This window comes from Danio rerio, chromosome 1, assembly GCF_052040795.2.
Source record: "Danio rerio strain M-AB ecotype USA chromosome 1, GRCz13ab, whole genome shotgun sequence".
In the NCBI taxonomy this organism is placed as follows: Eukaryota; Metazoa; Chordata; class Actinopteri; order Cypriniformes; family Danionidae; genus Danio; species Danio rerio.
Genome location: NC_141021.1, coordinates 19701566 through 19727772, shown reverse-complemented (window position 1 = coordinate 19727772; position 26207 = coordinate 19701566). Strand labels below are relative to the sequence as shown.

At 37.4% G+C, this 26207-nt stretch overlaps 1 protein-coding gene across 7 annotated transcripts in view; it reads left to right on the top strand.

Moving 5' to 3' along the window:
* Positions 1-26207, top strand: part of LOC147846784 (uncharacterized) — a 228672-nt gene that overhangs the window by 16639 nt on the left and 185826 nt on the right. For 5 of the 7 annotated variants that reach the window (XM_087237060.1, XM_087237061.1, XM_087237062.1 and 2 more), the window contains exon 4: positions 13127-13224. The exons of 1 other annotated variant lie outside the window; for it this stretch is intronic. In XM_087237060.1, the coding sequence (XP_087093186.1) occupies positions 13127-13224 (98 nt within the window). Of the gene's footprint in view, positions 1-2162; positions 2429-13126; positions 13225-26207 lie in introns of those variants that run through there. One more of the 7 variants, XR_015476503.1, reaches the window with a different exon arrangement.

Sequence of the window (26207 nt, the reverse complement as noted above, 5' to 3'; positions counted from 1 at the left end):
CGTTTGATGAATGGAGCCAGTTCTTTAGAGGATTGCAGTAATACTCAGTCATTTAAATTAAGTGGACAAGCACACCCCCATGAGATGAAACATTTACCATTGAAGATTTTCCGGCATCAACATGTTCTGCTGGAGCATAAAATGAGTGTGTGTTTAAGCTGTGTTGGTTAACTAAATCCTTCACATTGAGGCACTGGCATCTGTGAATGCTCACGCGCACACATACACACACCTCCTTTTTAGCCTACATTATCCCTTTTAATCATTTTGTGGCTTCTCAGCTGTCCTCTATTTTTAGCTTCTCTCGTGTTGTGCGTCAGAAACCAACTTAATGCCATTTCCTATCTGATCAGGATCAATACGTGTATTATTACTGCCCGTCATTCAACCAAAAAACGTCAACTGCTAATTTCTGCCCTTGCAGTTGAAGGTGAACATATCTTTCATTTGTGATACTGTTAGGACAGCAAAGAGACATCCCATAAAAGAGCTGTATCTTGAAGGCCTTTTCATGAACAGCTTCTGATCTCATGAGCAAACTAGTTTCTGGATTTCAGAGTCGGTTCCACTTTTCGGGGTTATTCATGGTCTGCTGAAAGTAATTTGTTAATTCTAATAAGATTACTTGTAATATTTGATGGATGAACTGTGAGGAGAATAATGGCAGCTCATTGAACCCACATTTCTTCTTCTTCATTTTTTACATTTAAACGGTTATTTTTCAGTTTAATGAGAAGCTATACCCCATAATTCATGTATAACATCATGGAGCGCTGGAAAAAATGGAGCTTGAGTGTCTTTTTAAAGCTCTGTCATAACTAGAGCTATAAATGACCTCTCCTGACCCCGATTTCCATGAACAACTTCTTCTTCTATTTTTTTTTTTTTAATAAGGTGCCAGACAGACCTACTTGGTAAGGAGAGATAAAGAAATATGAAGAAGACAGTTTTAAAGCAGGGCTGGGAATGTTACATATAAAATCCATTGAACAACTGATTTTCAAAATACACTACCTGATAAAATTATTGTTGCCTATCTACATTTTAGGAACAACAAATAATAACTTGACTTTTAGTTGATCATTTGGCATCAAAAGTGGCTTATATGGAAGGGAAAGGCCTCTAGATTACGCTTATTTTACTAAAATAAAATATGATCAAGCCTTGATTTTTAATTATTTAATCAGACTGCATGATTTTAGGCCCGATTTTGACTCGCTGACAGGTTTTGAGAAATCGCAGACAAATGCCTAAAATCAAAGGCAAATCGGAGCTCGTGCACTCAAGTGACAATCACACAGTGTGAACTATCAAAGATGTGGTCTGAAAGAATTGCAGATGAGTCGCCGATGCCTGTGAGATATTTGGTCTTGTCAATTAGCAGAAATAATGTACAGTATAGAATATAAAGTCATGGTGTAGTGGAAAAATAATTGATATTGTGTATGACTCTCATGAGCTTGGACGACTGCATCTATACATCTTTGCAATGACTCAAATAACATTTTATAATAGTCATCTGGACTTTATTAACAAAATCATGGCAAAGAAAGCGTTCTTGCAGGACTCCCAGAGTTCGTCAAGATTCTTTGGATTCATGCACAATATGTCTCCTGTTTAAATAATGTTCAATAATGTTCATGTCTGGTGACTTGGCTGGTCAATCCTTGAGCACTTTGAACTCTGTTGCTTTCAGTAACTTTGATGTGGAGGATGAAGTATCCTGCTGAATAATTTGCCCTCTCCTGTGGTTTGTAATGTAATGGGCAGCGCAAATGTCTTGATACCTCAGGCTGTTGATCTTTTCATCCACACGGCAGAACTCTCAGTATTTTGTGATGATTCAGTTCAACAGATGATCCATCAGAAAAATTTACCTTCTGCCACTTTTACAAATGATCAACTAGAAGTCAAGTTATTGTTCGTTGCTCTTACAACAGGGATCAATGACAAGACTTTTGTCACATTGTGTACATGCAATAATTTTAGGTGCTATAAAACAGTATTTTTTTGGTGTATTTCACTACATCTTTTTAACTAAATGTTAAAAATACCTAACAAGCAAATGTGGTATGTGAGACAAGGGGTAAAAAACACACATTTATTCATAAAACGTACAGCTTGGTTTTCCTCAGCATGTATTTTTTTTTATTCCACAACAGTTCCTGATGGAAAAATATCTAGACATGGATGAAGGATGAAGAAAACATGATGCATTGGGAGCCGGGGTGTGTATGCTTTCTGTACTTGGTGATCGTTGTAAAGCGTACATATTTTTCTTCTGGGAAATGTGAGTATTAGTTTCTGAAGGGCAGTACTAGGGGGAGGAAAACAAAAAAAAGATCACATCTTGTTGAAACGTTTACACCCCCTGCTGTCAATGCATTGTGTTTCGTCCTTGAGCATCAGTAAATGTTTTCACCTTTTGTAATAGTTGCGTATGAACCTCTCATTTGTTCTAAGTATGAAAAGATGTAACTTAAAATTATAGAGTCACTGTTGGAAAGGGTCAAACATGCAGAAGACAATAGAAAAGTAAAAAATGTGCAAGATCTGGAGGATTTTACTGAAGGACAGCAGCAAGTTTAGTTCAATCCAAATAAGAGATTTTTAGGCAGCTATTACAAAAAACGTTTTTAATCATCAGACAGGTTCCTGGGTATGTAATCTTTTGCATGGGGCAATGATAATGTATTTAGTTGTGTTCTTCACACTAAAGAAAAGTATTGTTTTTAATGTAAGGTTATTTGGGGTTCTCAGATGCAGAATTTATCAATGTTGGGAAAGGTTGTATGTATACTATAACATTCACATTTCCCCATTGTGCTTACATATTTGCATATATTTGCATAGATTTGTCTTCAAATACGGCTTTAAACTGCTTCTTCTGTGGCCTTTATTAATGGCAGTGCCCATAGCATTGAATTGTTTGATTTATTGAGGAACAGCTTATGACAGAACGTTCGAGGTTACTAAAGTAACCCTTCGTTCCCCGAGGAGGGGAACGGAAGCACTATAAGTGGATTTGATTGTAAAATCCACGCATTGGGAGGTTCGGTTCAGAAGCTACTCGTCTGAAAGAGTATTGAACGGGCCAATTAAGAATGAATTGGCAGCGCAAGCCTGTGCAGGTGAGCGGCATAAGCAATCAACTGAGTATATGAGCTCACCTGGCGCCAGCAGACGCTATCCTTTTTAAGCTGAAGAGACTTTCAACAGCTAAGGGACAGTCATTATGGCGACGGAGTATAGTGCTTCCGTTCCCCTCCTCGGGGAACGAAGGGTTACTTTAGTAACCTCGAACGTTCTCCTTCGGGGGGAACTTCAGCACTATAAGTGGATTTGATTGTAAAATCCACGCATTGGGAGCCCATTGAAAGCGCCATAATGACTGCACCTTACCAACACCCCCGATGAGGAGATAGTCAAGCAAGCGTGACGCACCCACATCATGGGGGGCGCGGTCCTCCAACGTGTCCCTGGCCCTAATTTATCCTACTTCAACAGAAGTTTTACGGATTTATATATATTTTTTGGGAAGTCGTGAGCATCTAGATAATTCTAGGAAAATACGACAGTACGTTGGGAAGCGTGCAATCCCGATAGGGAGGACGCTGCGGAGGCCATCCGTTACCCAAGGGGGGATAGATGGCAGAATTTACATATGGACTAGCCCTAAAAAAGGGGGAGTACGCATAGCAAAAGAGTGGTTAGCGGGGAGGGAAGACACGGGTCCGCCCAGGGGGGGGGACTTAACCGTGGCTGAATAAGCATATGGGATCGCCTAGTGGGGACCACGCATAGCAGGCACCTTTACCCAAAACGCGGGCTGACCAGCGGGCAGACCTACAACGTAGTGGGCCAGCAAGTGACTCCTCCGCTGAGTCAGTGCTGGGGGCCACGGAGGAATCTGCAGGGCTCACCTGACGGGGAACTTTACTGACAGATAAAAAGGCGCACGTATCTCCGTGTTAGGGAAAATGGCGCAGCAAGCGTGTTTCAACACCCTACCGAATTGTTTCCTCAATCACCAAGGGTTACCTAATACCCTTGAGGAAACGCGCGGAAACGGTTCAAAACGCGCAGATCTAGGATTGGCCGTGACCCACCGCTCTTTTTGGGCACGATGAAGCGTGGGCTGTAAAACCCGCTCTCCATCTCGGCTGGAGGTAGCGGCTCGATTGCATCCTTCGCCAGGAGGACAGCAATCTCCTCTCGCAAGACAGGGGCGGACAGGGGGCTGACCCTGGTGAATACACACCCGTGACTTGGGGGGCCGTTTCGCGAACTGAATCGCATAGCCGAGTCTGATTGTGCGTATGAGCCACCGCGAAGAGCTGGCCCGCGCTAACCAGGCAGGCAGAGCTCTCGCTAATGGACTCATCGCTACAATCGCTGACGTACCAGCAGTGGGGCAGCGCGGAGTGGGTGTGCTGATCCGGGAAGCTCGCGGGTCCCACGGAAAAGCTGGAGGTGAGATATTTGCTCTCACTCCAAACCCGAGCTCCGGAGGGGAGGCTCGAGGGGTGGGAGAAAGGAGACCGTCCTCCCAGCGCTCGTGAGCCACTGGCGAAACGCACCGAATCTGCAAGCTAGAAAGCATAGCGTCCCAGACTGGCAGATTTCGGGCTGTCACATCTGGGGAAGTGAAAAGTGCCCTTTCATAATGTTTTCATGGCAGTAAAAAGTGCCGTTGGAAATGGGGCCCCGCCCTCCAGCGGGGAAAGAGCAAGTTCCCTCTTCTCCAGATGGCCTGTCCCAGGGGCGCTTCGCGGTCCGTTGCCGGACTTAGCGGCGTTCTGGGCAGGGGGGCTGCCTGCTTCCGAGGTGCCCGATGCGCTCGCTTCGCCGGAGGCGTGTGCGGGGGCGGAGCAGCTCTCGTAGGCGGGCGCCTTCGGCGAGGAGCAGGTATGAATGGCACGGCGGGCGGAGCGGGCTACGGACCGCCGATAAGACATCACCCACCAACTGCTCTCTCACCGCCTTGAATTCCTGGGTGAATTCACAGACAGTGTCGCCGAACCTGGCTGGGGATATGGGGAAGTCAAGAAAGCGGACTTTGTCGACTTTGCGCATATCAGCCAGGGGTGGCGCTCCTGGACCACTAATGTGGACATCGTCCTCCCCAACGCACACGCAGCGGACTCAGTAGTCCGAAGAGCTAAGTCGGCGGCGGTGCGAAGCTCGTAAGCCTGGGTTGGACCCACCCTCGTGCAGCTCGGCCAGCGCCTGCGCTTGGTAGCGCTGGTAGGTGGCTATCGCATGCAAGGCGGAAGCAGCCTGGCCCGCAGCTATGTAAGCTCTAGCTCCGAGGGAGGTAGATAACTTACAGGCTTTGGATGGGAGACGAGGCGGACCCCGCCAAGAAGAGGCGCCGCGCGGATTTACCGCCATCGCGCACTCAACCTGAGGAATCGCCACATACCCCCTGGCTGTTTCACCGTCAAGAGTGGTTAGGGTGGAGGAACACGCAGCACGAGCAGAAAAAAGTGCTTTACAAGACCGCGTGAGCCTACTGTGCACCTCCGGGAAGAAGGGAACGCCCCTCTAGTCGGTCCGGCCGCGGAGCTGGGGGATAAACCATCTCCAACCCACGGCCGAAGCAGCCCGGGAAAGCACGGCTAACATGTCCGTTTCAGGATCCGTAGTGACAGCGCTCACCAGCCCGAAGGGGGCGAGCCGGTCTGGATCATCATCGGACAATGAAAGCCCACCCTCCGATGCCGCGGTGGACATCTGGTCTCCGGTGTCATCGGGCGTAAGGGCTACCATCTGTTAGACGGATCGCTTCCCCCGCCCGAAGCTTGGATGGAGCGCTTAGAGGAGCGGGAGGTCCGCGGGCCCGTGGGCGACGGATTATCTCTCGCTGAAACCCTCAGATCTGCCCGAGTGCCCGCTGCAGAGCAGGGGACAACTGGGGTGGTTCGCCCTTTTGCAAAGGCTAACCGCGATCTTGCGCAACAGTCATGGCATCGCAATGACGACATGAACTGCCCGCGAGCAGCGCATTAACATGCTGGACCCCCAGACATGTAACGCAGTGCCCGCGCCCATCATCCGAGGACAGGAAACCACCGCATCCAGAAACGCACAGTCGGAGTGCCGTCCTGATAAGGACGTGCTGCACGACTGTGTTGCTCTTTCTGTGAAGTTTGCAACTTTATACGCACCGCTCTGGAGGACCAGACCCAAAGAACGCCAGGCAAGGGAGAAACCCAGCTCGACCGTCTGCCACTGCGTGTACACACTCTGGACCGGGAGAATGCTCTCGTTCGCTCAGAATCGCTGGTCACAGCAGGAGGAACCCTCATCGACTCGATCAGAAAGTCTCTGAAGCGAAAAGGATAGCGTCTGCTGGCGCCAGGTGAGCTTATATACTCAGTTGATTGCTTATGCCGCTCACCTGCGCAGGCTTGCGCTGCCAATTCATTCTTAATTGGCCCGTTCAATACTCTTTCAGACGAGTAGCTTCTGAACCGAACCTCCCAATGCGTGGATTTTACAATCAAATCCACTTATAGTGCTGAAGTTCCCCCCGAAGGGGAACTAATCAAAATCACATCAACGACAGTTTACAATCAATCAGGTATTCTGGAAAAAAAATTGCTGCCATGCCATGCTGATGCATATTTCATGATTTAAAAGGGAGCACTCAAGCTTATACTGGATGTGCATGTGCAACACTTCAGAGCTTACTAGCTTGTTATTGCAGAAATTTTTTAATAAAATACAAACTAGAGAGAATAATGGAATTAGACAAGGGTATTGCAATGTGAAGGATGCTGGACAATGGAGTTGAGGATCCATGTGCAGTACTTTATTCAATTGAGTGGACGTGCAGGCAGTGGTCAACACCAGAGCAAAACAGAAGCATACAGGCAATCCAAAGTCTTAGTCTAAACAGGCAGATGGACAGGTTAGGCAGCTAGGAATCAAGACACGGTAAACAGGTCAAGGATCGATACACAGAAAGACTAGACAGGATGAATGCTTAGAAAAGTTACTGGATGATAAACACCAACAAGGCTCAGCGCCGTTGTGTATGTGTGAGCTGTATGAATAGTCCTAGAATTAGTCCGTGATGAGCTTCCATCTGTGTGTGCGCAGTCAGTGGGTGAACTGCAGCTGGTGTGAACAGGTAATATGGGGTTTATAGTTCTTTTGGTGGCACATTTGTAGTTCTCCAGCAATCTGTATGGACTAGATATCTGGTGATTGTGACAGGTATACAGTAGTCAACATTTAAAGTGGATCAGAACCATTCATCGAAGTCGTCCTAAAACTGTTGAACACCTATAAATCCTCTTCAAATGACTACTGTATATTTTATGTAACTCTATGTATTATGAGTAAAGAATGTCAAATAAAAGAGTAATAATTGAAATTCCCCAAATATTCATTTTGTATACATAAAAAATATTAAATTTACATTTTGTATTTTGTCATATAATTTTTGGTCCCACTTTATATTAAGTGTCCTTAACTACTATGTACTTGCATCAAAAAATAAATACAATGTACTTACTGTGTTTATAATGTATTTGAGAACACGTGGTGTTTTTGAGTTGGGATAGAGGTTGGGTTATGGACAGGTTTGGTGGCATGGGTAGGTTTAAGGGTGGGTTAAGGTGTAAGGGATGGTCAACAGTGTACAAATTTGTACATTTGTTTACAAATGTAGTTACAAAAGTTAATTACAGATGTAATTACATACATGTATTTAATCAAGCATAAGTACACAGTAAATACATGTATTTACACAATAAGGACATTGTAACAAACTATTAATTCCTATGTAAGTACATATTAGTTAGGGCCACAATATAAAGTGGGAACAATTTTTTTTTTTTTTGTATTAACCTTTTATACCCAAAGATGTCAGGTAAACAAAGTCTTGTTTTAATGAATCAATAAAACTGATTTGTTTAAATGCACCCACAATGATGAAATATATTCACTGAGAAGTGGATATTTAAAGAATAAATATTCATTTTTATGAGGCTGTATTCTTTTAAGCTGAGCACTGGATACATATTTTTTTCTAATCAAGAATAAATCTACATAGTAACTTAGTTCAGCTTAATTTAGCCTGCTTTCATGCAACCGAGTCAAGGCAAAGACTGTAGAAAACACAAGACTTGTCACTTATATAGTTTTGAATGGGAAAACGTGTAACGTTCAACATGGCAAATGAAACTCCGCCTTCTAGAATAGGAGCCAATTGGCGTTCGCTATAAACTGACGAATCTTTAGGGAAGGTGTTCTGACCAGATGTGAGTTTCTGCAGATTTTGTGTGATCTGCACAATTATAAATGAAACTAAAGACTCAGTTGTTGTTTAATTGTATTGGTGATTCCTAATATGAAATGTAATTGTAAGCTTGGCAAACAATTTTGGAGAATTTGATATTTCCCTGTGCATACTGCCCGAGAGGCATTTTAAAGATGGCCACCGAGTAAAGTTACTTACCTTAAAGGGACTTTGATCAAGGCTAAATTCAGCCATGCAGGATAGCTTCAAAGTGATCGGCATCAGCACTGGAGCGATCGTCAACACAACCCAAAAAAAAAAAGACAGCTTTTGTTAGCTAGTTAAAAATGCAGTACACAGATTCAGTGCTTTGGTAACATGTCCATTTTTAATACACAAGATGCCTCTTTTCTAATGCAAATTATCGTGAAGTGCAGCAGTAAGGTGCGTTTTAGTGGTTACAAAGGATTTACAAAATGATTTTTGGATTAATCTCCATTAGAAACTCTGAGATGTGGGTTTGACTGAAAGCTTTATTATATGACTGAGAGCATGTGAAATTTAAATTTACAATATTTATTTATAGAGCTTATTGTTACTATTTAGTTAAAAAAAAATCTGTAAAAGTTAATAAAAAAATGTAATCTTCAGTAAACTCTGACCGTTATTTCTGCATTTGGAACCTACTACAGTCTCAACAACTTCCAGTTTACATGTTACCTACTTTACATGGAAAAATGCTACCTTTAATGGCAGAATTCAGCGATTCAGTCTCAATATCTTTCTTTGTTTAACCACTCCTTAATCCCAGTAACTGCTAGAGCTCAGCCATCTTGTAAGACATAGAAAAAAAAATAGATGTTGATTACATTGTTTAGAACAGATAATTATTTTTGAGAAAGAAGTCTCTCTCTGCCAGTCAGTCTTCTGTAATGCTGACAGAGGTAATAAAACATTAAGTGCGATAAATTTACATTACATTTTAAAACATGTAATAGTAAAATGTGTTAGTTTTAAATCCCAAACATCACAACTTCTGTTTTGGTTAAGGTGCTTTTAATATTAGGTCCATATCTATATGTGGAATCTGTAATCTACAATCTTTGATTCCAGCTGTTGTAACAACTTTTTTGGTATTATTTAATGTTATGCCAGTATGCTATGGTTTATGAATTTGCGTAGGAATTGAATGATACTGTAGGAATTTTAAGTAACATTAACATTTTTTAACAGTGAAGTTTAAATCTGTTTTATGCATATTTTCAAAACAGTGATGTGCTGACTTGTATACAGTAGGTATGACTTACCAACTTTGTGGAAAATGATTACCATTAAAGGGCACATATTTTACCCCTTTGTCAAGATTTAAGATAAGTCTTTTGTGTCTCCAGAATGCATCTGTAAAGTTCAAAACACCCATCAGATTATTTATTATACCTTTAAGAATATTGGAATTTTATGCTCTGAACACATTGCAGCTGTTTTTGTTGCCTGTGGCTTTAATGTTAGTTCTCCCCAGCCACCATTCCCATGTGCCTGTCAGAGTGTGCCTCAGTCTCTGCCTGCATCAGATAAATAATAGACATGAAGGAAGTAGATCTCATGTAAAGCTTGTGAGAAATACTACAGTAAGAACTTTCCCAATGATTGTTTGATGTATTTGTTGTGGAATTAATTCAAGCCTTTCTGCAATATTCTAATTAAAAAGTCTTCTTTTATAACTGTACTGACATGCGGCGGTGGTGATAGTCGATAAAATCACTGTAATTCATTACATCCATGTACTGTTTTAGACCTGTAAAACTCATTCTTGATGATTGATGATCACAGTGAGCTGAACAGATCTTTAATTCCAGTTGCTTTGCACACGTCCTGTCTTGTTGATATGATTATACGCCTTACTACGGAGACATTTAAATACACTTTTATCAATCAATTTAATGGGTGGGGAAACTGCATTCCTACATCACATTGCTGTAAATCTCAAAATGGGAGGGATTTGGATCCTATTTTAACATCAGGAAATAAAAAAAAAATGTTTATTGTGCTTATATCACACTAAAATGACTGTGGACACTATACCAACACACAGTTCTGTCCAACAAAAGATAAATTTCATCATAGGTGCCCTGAGAGAAAACGTAAGAGATGATGTTTTAAAATTTTGACTTTACTGGAGAAATATTTGGGATTGCGTTTAACATGGTATGTATAAGCCTGGATGACTAAGCTTTAAAGAAAATAGACTGTAACAGGATCCAAAGTGCAGCGGAAAAACTCACTGCTAATGTAAGAATGTAATGCTGAGAGTTGCTCGGGGTGCTGATTATATTTTTACAGCAGTAGGATAATAGCATTTCTTTTGCAGACTTGATATGATGTGTCATTAAAAATGTCATTTAAATGAAGACTGGTGTATTTTAAAATAACATTATTATACATATGATAAAATATTATAATTATAGTTTATTTAATTTATTTATGGTGTATTAAGATTTCTGTTGAAATGCAACAACAAAAACTGTCATTATTATTATTATTATTATTATTATTATTATTATTATTATTAATTTTATTATTATGATGATGTGGCTTAGCTTGTATCTAGGGGCACATGCAGTACAAATACATTCTAACTTCACCAAGCTATTAAAAAATGTGTAAAAAGGTTAAATTATATATTTTAATTATATTTTAACTACATAATAAATACATAAATAGATGTAAATAATAATAATAATAATAATAATAATAATAATAATAATAGTAATAATAATTACCCCTTTACCAATAATAATAAATACTACAATTACCACTTTACGTTACATAAACTTCACGTTACTAATCCTCAAACTCATATTTGAATCGCAAAGGTACATATTAAAATCTAAAAAATAAAAAATATATAATTTAAACTTGTAAATTATAGTATTATGTATTTTTTTACACTAACATGTGCCTCTGAGGTACTGTTTTGAAATGGTACAACCCAGTTTACTTGTGCAAGTGTATCCTTTTAAAACTTTCTGTAACTTTTATCTGACTTTGCTGACTTTTTCACTCCCTAAAGTATGGTCTGTGATTGAAACGCATGCACATCTTTTTTTATTTGCCAGCTTAATAATAACCCAGCCCTCATTATTGAGATTAGGAAAGTAGAACACATGCATACACCCATGCATTCATCTACACACACGGGTATGAAATATGCCAACAGATATCTGAGCTTCCCCTCCTCCATACATGCATATGCACACTCATATTACTATGATAAACCACTGCAACCCACACACATACAGCACACACACTAACTTAATAAGCATCCAGATATCATGAATTCAAATCATGCTATTTAGCAAACTGTGCTATTCTGATAACAGACGCTCCCTGGTCAGGGCTGCTGTAACTGGGTGCAGATAAGAAGTAATTATAACTGTTATTAAACAGATGAAGATAGTCTGCATGGGGTGGCCATGATTGTGTGTTGAGTCTGGCGATAAGAGGAAGCAAGTTATTTCGGATACCTTAAAACGAGGAATGCATATGTGTGCAAATCATTTTAGTGCATACGTGTGCAGATGAGGTTGGATGTGAGCGTAAACCTGTGAGAGGCATGTTCAGTAAAGCAGAAGATGATGTTTTGCACTCTGAGGTATGACTTGATGATGGAAAAAGCTGAAAACCATGTGTTAGTGTAAAACAAATGCATTGCAAATGAATCAAACTTTTACTTAATGTGTTAAAATGTGATAAAATGTGTTAGCGTAAAAGTCCCCAAGCATAAAATAGGTAATCACTTCATGCTAAATTTTGAAGGATCTTGTGTATGTTTTGCTTCAAGAGTCAAATCATACATTTGTGATGTTTTATCTAATCATTTATCGCTGAATAGTTGCATTATTTGGTTTAGTTATAACATAGTTTACAATAATCAAAGCACTACATGACAAAAGGCTTAGCATGATATGTGTTTGAGGACAAAAGCATTGGCATAAATGTCATAGAAATGTGGCCAGGGTAAAATATATATTAATTAATTATAATTTACTAATATATATTAATTGATCCGCGCTGCACAGTGGCTCAGTGGTTAGCACTGTCGCTTTATGTGTGGAGTTTCTTTTGGGTTTCCTCTGGGTGCTCCAGTGCACAGTCCAAAAACATGTGGTGTTAATAAGTTTATTTAACTAAATTGGCTGTAGTGTATGTGTGTAAGGGGTGCTCCTTAGCACTGGGTTGCAGGCTCAATCTGAAAACGTACTGCTATATACATTTCTGGAGAGCATCAAATACGTCCCAGGGATCAGTTTTTTGCTGTTTGTGTTTTCGCAAATCCACTAGAGGCCACTGTCGACCGACTGATCCACCTTCCTTCTTCCCTAAACCAAATCTATAGTGTTTTTAAAATCACATCAAATTAATCAAATCACTTTTATTGTCACATCATCAGCAGCACCTGTGCTATGATGAGTGAAATACTTAGGTGTTGGCTCCAGACAGTACAAAGTACAGACAGTGCAAATACAACGACAGTGCAAAATTCAATACAGTGCAAAAAAAAAATCTATATAGAAAAAAACAGGACAATGTAAAATTGACAGCGATATGTACAATGAATAGGTGTCCACATAGTTGTAGGCAGTATTGTTTCAAGTATGGATTGGTTAAATTGCAGTCGAAAGCATCGACTAACTCGCTCACCCATCCTAAACCCAACCGACAGTTTTAAAAAGCAATCAAGAAAAAGAAAAGCCCTTGCCTGATTGTTAGCATGTGTTCACATTTTACCACATTCTGACCCTGTTATTTACTTTTTGTTTATTTTTTTGGCTTTTGTTATTGTCTTACCTGCTTTCTGGAACCGCTTTTTGCCAGACTCAAACCCTGTCATCGTGGTCAACTCCTCTCTGTGTCTCAAGTCTGTCGATGGTGAGTTGCTGGACGAACTGGTAACAGCGGGAAAGCTTACAGAGGTAAGTGGTAAACACAAAAAGGAACAGTGTCATACCGCCCCATAGGATTCTTTTTAAAGATGAAAGCAGCTATACAGTACATATTTCTGGCTACATAATTTGCCATCTCCGGAAATGTATTTATGGCTTCGTTTTCAGAATGAGTCTATTCTGCATTAAGTACAGTGGTAGTGTTTTTGGACCTTGACAGTATATCAGTAAACGTTTTAAATAAATGAAATCAGCTTGGACAATCTGTACTAAAGTTTATACTGTACACTAAATATTCAGAAAACTACTAGTAATCTTAGAGAAAACGAAAGAAAACATGTTGAATACAGAATCAAAGCAATGCTTGCTGCTTCTAAAAGTAAGCTGATCTGACAAATCTGAGAAATTCTTGGTTTCTGCAATACCGCTTGACGTTCCTAGTGCTGCAGAAATTACATGCTGTTATTTACAGTGAAATGACAGAACACAAATATGTCGGTCTGATATGTTCAGTCATTAGATGTGTTCAGTGAGCACTGATTCACAAACACATTTACTGACAGGTGAGAAATCGCTACATGCGCACCTGACAACGCCTTCAGGCACCGTTTCAGACTCCTGCTTTTGAGTAGCTGGTCATATTTACTAACTGCAATTCATATTTATTGAAAAAAAAGAGTTCTCAGAATTAGGCTGCACTGGGCTTTCGTGAGGATCAATCTCTCCTGAGAGACGGTCATCGTTTTCGATGTACGTGTTGAAGTGGTTTAAGAGACATCTGGTGCTTTGGCTGCCAGAAAACAGCATACATCTTAGTCATCAATCTCTTAAACCAGTCGATGCATTATTTAGAGTGAAGTCCAGTCAGATTTTTATTAACATGTGCAAGCATATATTTTTAGCATCTGGAAGAGAGGAAAGAGTGCGCCTGCATGAAAGGTTAATTGGGTCACATTGGGCAAAGCCAGCTTATCAGCTCAAATTGGACCATATGCAATGCTCTGTAAAAGGAAGTGATTCTGACTTTTTTTTTTTTGTTAATTAAACCCTTTGAAAATACAAAAACTAATTACAGTCAATCATTTTTTATACATATTGTCCATCAGTTTGTTGCTATTGCTAATATTAAATAATGCAGAAAACAATGGATTGTTTGTCTGTATAAACATATACACAAATATGAAGCATTCTTATATTGAGATTATAATTATTATTGTGTTTTTGCGTAAATGTAATTATCAGCTAAAAATGTGTTTTGCTTTCATAATGGTGTGCAGCAATTAACAAACTAATAAGCCAGACCGTTTGATTGGAATTTTTAAAATAAATTTTCCTGCATCATCTTTTATTCATCCAAACTTTTTATTTGACCTTTGAATGTCAGTTATAGTGCTTTGCTAATGCCTAACATTGTGATTTGCACGCGCACACACATGGACATACGCACATAAGAAATGTAAAACATGAGGAGTAAGAGCTGTTAGCTTTCAGTGCCTTTCCCTTAAGATGTGACATCATATGGATGAATGAATTTATCCTCTTCTTAGTGGTATGTCTCAGTTTTTTACAGTAGTTTCTTACTTTTTTAATGGTAGATCAAAGTCGTTTTTACTCCATATAAATAACCTCACAAAAATAAATAAAGTTCAGATTTATCATTAACATGTTTGATCATTGATCACACATAGTATAAAAACAGTGTATAATAGTACAATTTTACTTTTTAAAAACATAATCAGTGTCTGAAATGTGCAGTTCCAGATTTCCCCTAAACTGTAAAAAAATCTGTTATTTAAATTATTTTTTTTTGACAGTTTGGGTGCCGAAAAAAAAAGTCTGTTAAAATAAATATGAGATAATAATTAATAAAATAAATATAAAATAAACAAAAGAAAGCTAATTTGTAGAAATTAATCGTAAAATAAAGGATGTTAAATTACAGAAATTTAATTATTACAGATAATCAATTAATAAATTAATAATTAATTATTAATTATTAATTAATAAAATAAATATAAAATAAACAAAAGAAGGCTAATGAGTAAAAATGAATCATAAAATAAAGGATGTTAAATTACAGAAATTTACCATAAAATAACAGATGTTAAATTACAGAAATTTACCGTAAAATATTGGATGTAAATGACAGAAATTTACCATAAAATAACAGATGTTAAATTACAGACATTTACCGTGAAATAAAGGATGTTAAATTCGCAGAAATCTACCATAAAATAACAGATGTTAAATTACAGAGGTTTACCATAAAATAACAGATGTTTAATTACAGACATTTACCGTAAAATAATGGATATTAAATTACAGAAATTTACCATAAAAGAACAGGCTTTAAATTTCAGAAATGTACTGTGAAATAACGGGTGTAAATTACAAATAATTTACCGTAAAATAATGGGCGTTAAATTACAGAAATTTACTGGAAAATAACGGGCATTAAATTACAGAAATTTACTGTAAAATAATGGACGTTAAATTACAGAAATTTACCATAAAATAATGAGCGTGAAATGACAGAAATTTACCATAGCGTAACAGGTTTTAAATGACAGAAGTTTACCATAAAATAACATACGTCAAATGACAGAAATTTACTGTAAAATAACACATTAAATTACATACATTTATTTTAAAATAACATGTTAAATTACAGAAATTGCCTTCAATTTAAATTTCTGTATTTAACGGCCATTATTTTACGTTAAATTTCTGTAATTTAATGTTTGTTAATTTATGGTCAATTTCTGTGATTTAACAGCCGTTATTTTATGTTACCACACCACAGCCACCATAAAAAAAAAAGTAAAATAATATATATATATTTTTTTTACAGTGTACTTTAACACCACGTGCCCTGCTTAAGACTGTTGAGATTCTACCTTGATAGCATACATTAGTAACAATCATGCTTTATATATATATATTTTCTTTTATAGATTCATTTATATCACAGTATGGTATATTATGCTGCTGTTGTCACAGATTGAAAATAAATGGGATTTCTGTCAGCTGTTTAAAGACATAACAGACTGTGTTTATGAAACGTGTGTCACCTGAAATGTGACAGACAGGATAAAACAGATGGTTTGTTTTGGTTGGGAGAATCTGAGACATAGGAACTGCTAAACCCTCTTCTGTAAAGTGGGCTTAAAGAAGAAGACTTCATGTTTTTGCTGCCATTCAAAAAGTGTGCATTTAAAAGGGTGGTCAGCTACAATGTCATATTTAAACTTGAGTTCATATGTAATGTAGCTGTGTGAACATAAACAACATCTCAGGATGTAATACACTCAAAGTTCAATGCAAAGTGAGACATTGACCTAGATAGCATAGCAAAGCCTACAGAAAATATATATCCGGGTTAATGAGATCATAAACTCTTCAGGTCATGTGCATACACAGGCGAAGTGGCGTGGCCAAATATGCTGTAATGTTATAGCAGAGAAAACTAAAATGCCGTCCAAATGCTGCTATTTTCAAGGAGCTAGTTTTGTTTCTGTATTTTCGGCTTCCAAAGGACACGTGCTTACACTTTAATTTTAATTATGTTCCAGAGAACTATAAAATAAGATATAGCTCTAGCATTTGACAAAGGACAGCTTCCAAAATCTCTCTCAGTTCTGAGCTAAAAAGTCCTTAAAGAAGGAGCAGCTCCAACCATAATAATAGAAGCTGTGGATTGTAATCCACAACCTTTTACAATTTAACTACAAATTCATATTTATACGTCAAACCCCAGAAAATAGCCACAATCTTCAGCAGCACTACAGTGTCTCTCTATGCAGCTGCTTTCCCTGCATTCTACATCTCAGATAATGAGCTTGCAAAAGATATGATTATAATTAAAGTAAGATTTATGAAAATTGTATTCAATTAAACACAACCTAGCCTTAAAAATACACTTTGGACCACCCCTTTAATAAATGGTTACATACATGATCTGTTGCTTATTTTGAGTTTAAACTTTACAGAAACATTCTGGGACCTTATGTATAGTAATAACAATGTATACTAATAACAACCTTTAAGGAACTGTAAACTTTGAGCATATAGTGTATACAGCTACATTTTTCATTTGTGCTGCAACTGTACAATGTTTAGATGCTAGTTACATATGTTTTATTTTTGTTTATGGTAGTATAATTTGAAGAACACTTGTAATAAACTTTCTTATTCAAGCATACTGCATAAGATACTAGTTTATTACAAGTATACCTCAAAATAAAATAACTATATATTTTTTTATAAAATACAAACAAAGTATTTAACTAGTTTCTACCAGTAAACAGCATTGTAATATAATTGCTTTATTTCAACCCAAATTTTAGTAAAAATGAAGACATACCCAACAGGTGTGTTAAGCCTTCCAATTACATGATGATGATGATGATGATGATTAAAGCCTTTAACCCATCTGTAATCCACTGGTTGGGTTCCTGTTTTACCTGAATTTTGGTTGAAACACCATAACAGCATTTTAAATACATCTCGAATGAGCATACACATATAGATCAAATGCATGTATACTTAATTTTAGTTTAAAGGAAGTATGACTATTAAAGGTTTCATCTATTAGTTTCATAAAAATATTGGTTGTCTCATATTATAAATCAGTAGGCGAAAAACATATGACATTTGAAGGTTTCACATATAATCAATAATATTTTGCATACACGCTTTATATTTGTGGTTCCCACAGACCAGCATTTTGAGTCTACACAGTATACAACTTACATAAGTGTTTACATTTTCAGTTTGGACTTTCTCAGAATAATGCTTTCATAGGTTAAACTGTAATCATTTAACAATTTGACTTTTTTTCCTTCTTTGCAATTTAAGTACACTCAAAAAAAAAATATTACTGCTAATTGTTTAAACTACCCGTTTAAAATGAGCTGAAACAACACAATTCTTGTAATTACTTTGGCCATTTTATTTGTTTTATGTTCATTACAGGGCTTAAAGAGCCCCTTTTATGGGTTTTTTAAAATGACCTTGTGTAACACAGCACTAAGTAAATGAACACAATTGGCTGAGGTTTAAATCTGAAAGAGCACTGTGTTTAAAACTATTGATTCTTTAACGAAATAGTTGAATCAGAGTCAAATAAATGAATTGAGTTGGGTTCAGCTCTTTTGCTTGAATGCATTGACGTCGATGGTGCGTCACCAAATGTGAAGTTCCAGATTCGGTAAAATGTGAACGCACTTTCCGTTCAGACACTAGCAGGATCACAGGACTGGACATGATGTGAAGATGATGATCACTGACAGTTGGAGATTCGGCTGCGAGAATAAAAGCGTTAAAGTTCTTTTCACAACACCACAGTATAGCCAACCTAGTGCTGTGTTTGTTTCTGTCATTTTTCTGATGATTGATACAATAACCTACGCTACACGAGATTCACCAGCCTTTTGCTATTAAAGGAAAGAGCAGCAGAGACGGTATTGCACTTTGTCAGTAACTGTTACAGTTCATATTGACCAGTTTCTTCTTCCTCCGGATCAAGACATGTAGTTAATGTAAAACATTTTAGGCCCTCTTTGAATTTTTGTTTTCTTTTTAAATATTTGTAGTAGTAGTAGTAGTAGTAGTAAAACTTTATTGTCCTTGACAGGAGATTTGTTTTGGGCATCGCCATATTGCTGCAGACACTCACTAAAACAAGCAATAAAAAACAGTATAAAATACAACAATTACAAAATTTATGGTGCCAATTAAGATATACTCTTATTAAGTAAACCCACTGACACAGGTACAAAGGATTTCTTGTAACGGTTTAACCTACACTTTGGGACTCTATATCTTCTACCAGAGGGAAGCAGTTCGTACTGGGGAAACAAAAAATGAGTTGGATCCTTTACAATCCTATCCACCTGATTGAGGACACAGTTCTCATATAAAACTTGAGGATTAAAATTTTCATTGTGCCCGACAATTTTCCATGCTGTCTTTAAGAGATGCATCAGTTTAGATTTACACTGAACAGAAAGGTTGCCAAACCACACTGTAATGCCATACCTGACAATGCTTTCAAGAACTGCTTTATAAAACAGCATCATGAGCTTCTTGTTGACTCCAAAAAGACGCAACCTCCGTAAAAAATACAATCTCTGGTGTAAACGAGAACAAACCCAATCAATGTGTGTTTTCCATGTAAAAGAACTGTCGATATGAATGCCCAAGTACTTATAGGTTTCTGACTGAGTAATAGGATCATCATGTACAACCACTTGACGATGGTCACCTATGCACTTTGGGTCAAATACCATCTCTTCTGTTTTCTTAGTATTTATTTTTAGCTTATTTCTATCACACCAATCAATGAACTGACTAATTTCTGACTGATATATAACCCCAATATCATCCTTCTCATAAAGTAAACTTAAAATGGCTGTGTCATCAGAGTATTTAAAAATAAAATTCTGTGAATGCTTACTTATACATTCATTTGTAAAAAGTGTAAAAAGAATAGGTGAACTGACACAGCCTTGTGGAACCCCAGTACTACTGTTCTTTTCCTCTGAACAGATATTTTTAACCTTGACAACCTGAGTTCTGTTTGTTAAAAATGAGAAATACCATTTGCATATGAATGGGTTTATATTCAGCTGTTCCATCTTTTCAATTAATAAATGTGGTTGGATCGTATTAAAAGCGGAACTAAAATCAATAAAAAGCAGTCGAGCATAAGCTTTAGGATTGTCTAAGTGCTTAAGAATCAAGTGCGAAATACTATTAACTGCATCTTCAGTACCTCTGCCATACCTATAGGCAAACTGTAGAGGATCTAAATTACTAGCAACTTCTGATTTTACAATGGACACCACACATTTCTCAAAACATTTCATGATAACAGATGTTAATGCCACCGGTCTAAAATCATTGTACTCAGAGGGCCTCGCCAACTTAGGAACAGGAACAATTAATGATTTTTTCCACAAACTAGGAACAATACCAGAGTCTAAGGATTTTTGAAATATGGGAACCCAAACTGGAGTCAGTTCATCAGCACAGCATTTAACAGTGTATGGCAAAATTCCATCTGGACCTGCAGATTTATTTGAGCCAATATGTTTAAAATAAAAATTTATCTGCTTAGGATCAATCAGTGGCCTATCATAAGTAACACCTCTAGGAGACATTACCTCCGAACTGTTGACTGGGGTGTATTCACAATTCTCAAATCTTAAGAAAAAGTCATTCAACTCATTCACTTTCTGTGAGTCATCAAAAATAGAAATAGAGGGAGTAAAAGACTGCATATTGGACATAGATTTCATAGAGTCCCACAGTTGTTTAGAATTAGACATGTCTAGTCTATTCTCCAGGCATTGTTTATGTTTTATCCTAGCGTCTCTTAATAATCCATTTAACTCCTTCTGAGTAACTCTTAATCCTTGATGATCATGATTATGAAAGGCCAACTTCTTCCTCTTGATACAATCTTTAATGTCCTTTGTGATATATGGTTTATTGTTGGCATAGATGACTATTTCCTTTTTTGGTATCACATTCTCAGTGCAGAAATTAATATAATCTGTTATTACCGTGGCAGTTTCATTAATATCCTCGCTATGAAAAACTTCCCAGTCAGTACAGAGAAAACAGCCTTTCAAGGCTTCAACGCTGTCCTCTGACCAAACATTCACAGTCTTCACCACGGGTTTATTTTTCTTTAAAAGAGTCTTATACGTAGGAATTAAAAACACAGTATTGTGATCAGAGTTTGAAAGGGGAGGTCTTACCCTGGACGTGTATGCCTCTTTGATGTTCCCATAGCATTTGTCTAAAACATTTTTGTCTCTTGTATTGTCTTTAACATATTGATCATATCCAGAAAGAACAGTCTCCAATTTACAATGATTAAAATCACCAAGAATAAACACCGGCGCTCCTGGTGTACGTTCAAGTTGGTCTTGAATACAGTCTCTTATAGCATTGGCGGCTATAGCTGCCTTAGCGGAAGGTGGAACATAAGCCACACAGATTAATATATTCCCGAATTCTCTTGGGAGGTAGAAAGGTCTCAAACTCAAGCATAAGAGCTCAATATCCGGATTACATACTGCAGATTTAATTGTTATGTGACTGCACCAACGCTCATTCACATAAACGCAGATTCCACCTCCTCTGCTTTTTCCTGAGGCGGCAGATCTATCGGCTCGAATTAGAGAAAAGCCTTGTACCTCTACCAGTGAACTCGGAATCTCCGGACGAAGCCATGTTTCAGTCAGTGCCAGGAGACCCGCCTCTCGATACTCAAAGCAGGCTCTAGCTTTGATGCGCAGTTCATCCATCTTTTGTTGCAATGATCTGACGTTACTTAGAATAATTGCAGGCAACGGGGGTCTGTTTCCACGTCGGCGAAAACGCCGCCGGACGCCGCCTCTGTGACCTCTTTTCCGACGACATGTACTCGCCGTCACCCTGTTTCTCAAACAGTCGGAAAGGTTAGGTGGTGCACCAAATTCGGCTGACCGAAGCTGAAGCAAGTCCTCTCTTGTGTATACCATGATCAGGTCGCTATTCGTTGTTATGTGCGTGTAGCCGGCAGAAAACAGGTGCCCGATTATTAGCAGGCCAATAAAGAGTTCTACGAAAGTCGTCATACTGATATTGCACCCAAAACTACTAAAGTACCAGTGTACCGCCACAAAGTTTAAATAATTAAGTATACCAGCAAGTTCAAAAGTAATTTCACAAAAAACGTCAGCAGCAACAAGTGCCCGTGTCGCCAGCAGTGCAGCGCCACCGGAAGTTTAGCTATTTGCTATGTATAGTTATTTGCCTTATGATGTTTAACAAAGCAAGGGAATTTTCACAATATGTCTAATAATGTTTAATTTCTTCTGAAGAAAGTTTTATTTGTTTTAATTTGCCTAGAATAAAAGCAGATTTTAATTTTTAAAAAACATTTTAAGGTCAATATTATTAGCCCCTTTGAGCTATATATATTGTTTCAATAGTCTATAGAACAAACAATCATTGTACAATAACTTGCCTAATTACCCTAACCTTCCTAGTTAACCTAGTTAAGCCTTTAAATGTAACTATAAGCCAAATACTTTTGTCTTGAAAAAACATCTAGTCAAATATTATTTACTGTCATCATGGGAAAGAAAAAATAAATCAGTTATTAGAAATGAGTTTTTTAAACTATTATGTTTAGAAATGTGTTGAAAAAAATCATTATGTTAAACAGAAAATTTTGGAAAATAATTAACAGGGAGGCTAATAATTTGGGGTGGGGGTGGGGGTTAATTACATTAACTTTAATTACAATTGTTGCCTTGTTTTGTGTAGTTTGCTAAATATGTGTTTAATTGTGTGTTGTAAGTTGCAATCGCACCGCGCGGCTTGTAATCATTTATCTATTATAGTTCAGTGCTTGTAATGCATCTCTCAGGTTAAATATTTATAGGGCTGTTGCTTCCAAAACTACGCTGAAAACGTGAGTTAGCTTAGCAAAGCCTACAGATTCAAATCTTTTATCGATTCAAATGCATTTCTGAAGTTGTGCTCTTGTCTTTTGTCTTTGCTATGGCCACCATCAGCTGTTCCTCATACATGCAATGCGGTCAATTTTCAAAGCAGTTTTTCAAACGTTTTTTTTGCCACTGTGTGGATTAATATTAAATGTGTGTCGTTGTTATTACTTGTGGTTAGGTTTAAGAGTAGAGTATACGCTGGTGTTTAACTACATTGCTTTTTTGCATTCCTACATTGGGCTCATACACATACTCTGTGCTACTTAGCCAAGTAGTTACACATCTGTTACACATAACTGTGGTGAGCATTTCACTCTGCGCTGAATGCAGTCAATCAATCACAACAGGGCAGGTCATCAGTCCAATCAGCGCAGAGTAGCCTCGCATTGAGGAGAGGTTTGGAAAGAAATGAATCGCTGAACGAATCATATTGTAGTTTTTGAGATATTTAGGCAAAAATACATGCATGTTATAAGACATTGAAAGTTTTTTTTGACCTTGAATGCATATCAGCATGTTCTTGGAGACGACCAAAACAAAAATATAATGCCAAAATAGGGGCTCTTTAAAGTTTTGTGTCAGGACAACATGAAAGAACTGCCTGGTAAGGGGATTTTTTGTTTCCAGCATGCTTTGCGTGGATTTAAATTAGGAAAGGGAATTTTTGGTATTAAAGTAATCATTCATTCAATTCATTAATTTTCGTGTCGGCTTAGTCCCTTTATTGATCCGGGGTTGCCACAGCGGAATGAACCGCCAACTTATCCGGCAAGTTTTTTACGCAGAGGATGCCCTTCCAGTTGCAACCCATCTCTGGGAAACATCCACATACACATTCACACACACACTCATACACTACAGACAATTTAGCCTACCCAATTCACCTGTACCGCATGTCTTTGGACTGTGGGGGAAACCGGAGCACCCGGATAACGTCAAATAAAACTAAGAGACTTCGAAATGTACGACACATAATAGACGCATGATATTATCAGACCTTTGAGTTGAAGTTAAATATTTAGTTTCATAAAATCATGTTGGAGCAACTCAATTGCATTTAATTGTGTACCTTTTTTAATCTTCATTTTTATTTTATGGAAGTATATTTTGAAGGGTACTTGTAATAAACTATTTCTTATGCAAGTGTACTATATAAAATACTAGTTTATTACAAGTATAATTCAAAAAATTATTTTATACAATACAAATTAAAAAGTATTTAACTAGGATCTACCAGTAAACTTTATAATCTCATGTAATCTGATATAATTACACCATAGAAATGTTGCTTTATTGCAACCCAAATTTCAGTCAAATCAAGAAAAACCCTACAGCTGCGTTAAGCCTTCTGATTACATTTAAAGTCTATCTTTAACCCACTGGTTGGGTTTTTGTTTTACCTAATTGTGCAAATAGTCTTTGTTTGTTAGTTGGTGCTACATAAATTGATTGGATGGAAATCCAATCAATTAAACTAAGTACATTTTTTTATGTAGTTTATATCTGTATAATATTAAATGGACTTCACAACTTTTTATAATATAAAGAATTTGTACTAATATTTTTTCTCCCTTAAGCATGCATTTTTATTATGAAGAGAAAAAAATGTTTGAGTGTATATCCATGTTCTCTCGTTCTGATTTATTTCCATAGTTTGTCTTTTACTGATATTTTTAAATTTGCTTTGCACTGTGTTGCTTTTTAAGGTTAAGGGAAATATACAGGTAATTTCATCCATGTGTGTTTGTTTATCATTGATTTTCTTTCATTTTTTTATATTACATTTTTATATAGGAAAAGAGTTAATAAAAAAGCCCATGGCTTGCCTAATGTTTTAGTGTCACCCCTTCACGCTTTTAAGACCCCAGATTTTATTCCAGCGTTTCATATATCAAACTCAGGGCATCTAGTCACAGTCATTTTAGTAGAGTTCAGCACTGAAGGTGGATGATCATCACTGCCATCCTCCTGCTGAAAGGAGTTAGTCAATATTGAGACTCAACCTTTCTTCTCACTTTCTGGTGAGTTCTCAAAGGACTACGAGGAAAGAGAGTTGTGAATTAGTAATGTGCCACTATTAGAGCAAGAGCCATTTGTGGCTGCAATATTTCCTCAATGTCATCGCCAGGAAACTCTCAGAAGATCAACGTATGTCTGTGAAACGATGGTGTAACACAAGATCTCGCTGTGAGCTTTTACACAAAACACTCAGCTAATTAGCCGTACTTCTCAGATTGAGAAAGACAACTGTAGAGAAAAGGGAATAAGAGAGTGAGAAAAGGAAACTGTAATGGGGAACAGGTGGGCAGCGTGAAAACCACTGCTCTGTCAGGCTTTAAAAGGTCTGATTTGAAGGTGCAAGAAAATTCAAGCTGTGAAAGTCATTATGTCAGTTAATAGATTTTGCGTTAACAGGCTGCTGGTGCTCTGCTGTTGGTGGCACTCCATTTACCTCAGAAAGCTGACAGGTGTAACCCTGTCACAACTCCTTGGCTTCACCCTGTAAAATTTTGACAAGTTATCCACATGACTCTGCCCTGCGCTACATGGTAATGGACATGCTGATCCCCTTACATCTCATCAAATTAACATTTTTGTCAAATTCTATTTCAGTTTATGGCAGAGAAAATTGTGAATTTTAAGGAAAAAAGCTCAGAATTCACTTCATTTTTGACAAACAGGCCATGGTGTTATGTGTTTTTCTTTTATTAAAACAGACCTTAAAAGGTCATTGATAGAAAAAAAGTATGCAGATTTGAATGATAATGATCTTTAGGGACGATTAAGCTGAGACAGCTGAACAAATCACTGCAGATGGTGGTTTGACCTCCACTGCAATATTAAAAACATTCATTTAAAAAGCGCAAGTAATATTTTATGTTTCACACTGGACTTAATAGTACTGCTAATGCACTATATGACAAAAATAATACACATTATTTTAAAAATTAAAAAAGTAGTAATAGTTTCTTTACTGGAATCAAACATGTAATTTGCTGGACAGCTGTATTGTTGTTTATTTCTGTGTTTAGTTTAAAAAAAGTTTACTGAGGTTAACCAAGGAAGCCCCTTTTCAACGGGATTGATTTATGAATATTGACTGATTGAATGAATGCATTTTTTTATCTTACAGTTATGATGCTTTTAAAATGATAAGTTTATATCTCACTATGTTTTTCTATGTTAAAATAAAAGACAAAAAAAATAAAAAATCCTAAATGCTGAGAATCAAAAGTGAGAATTTTGGAGGACTGTTTAAAGCCCTAAGATAATTCTAAAATTATAACTTGAGAATTATTGAAATTGTGAGAAAAAAAAGACAGAAAGAAATGTTAATTGCAGTTATGATTTTCTTTCCTGTAAATTATGAACAAAATGTCAGAAATCTGATTTATAAAATTTCAACTTTCCAGATTTCAACTTCTTTATTGTCTTGTATATTTTGCAGTTGTATGGTTTCTAAAAAAACAGACTTTTTTTTTCCTCATAATTGTGTATTTTGTA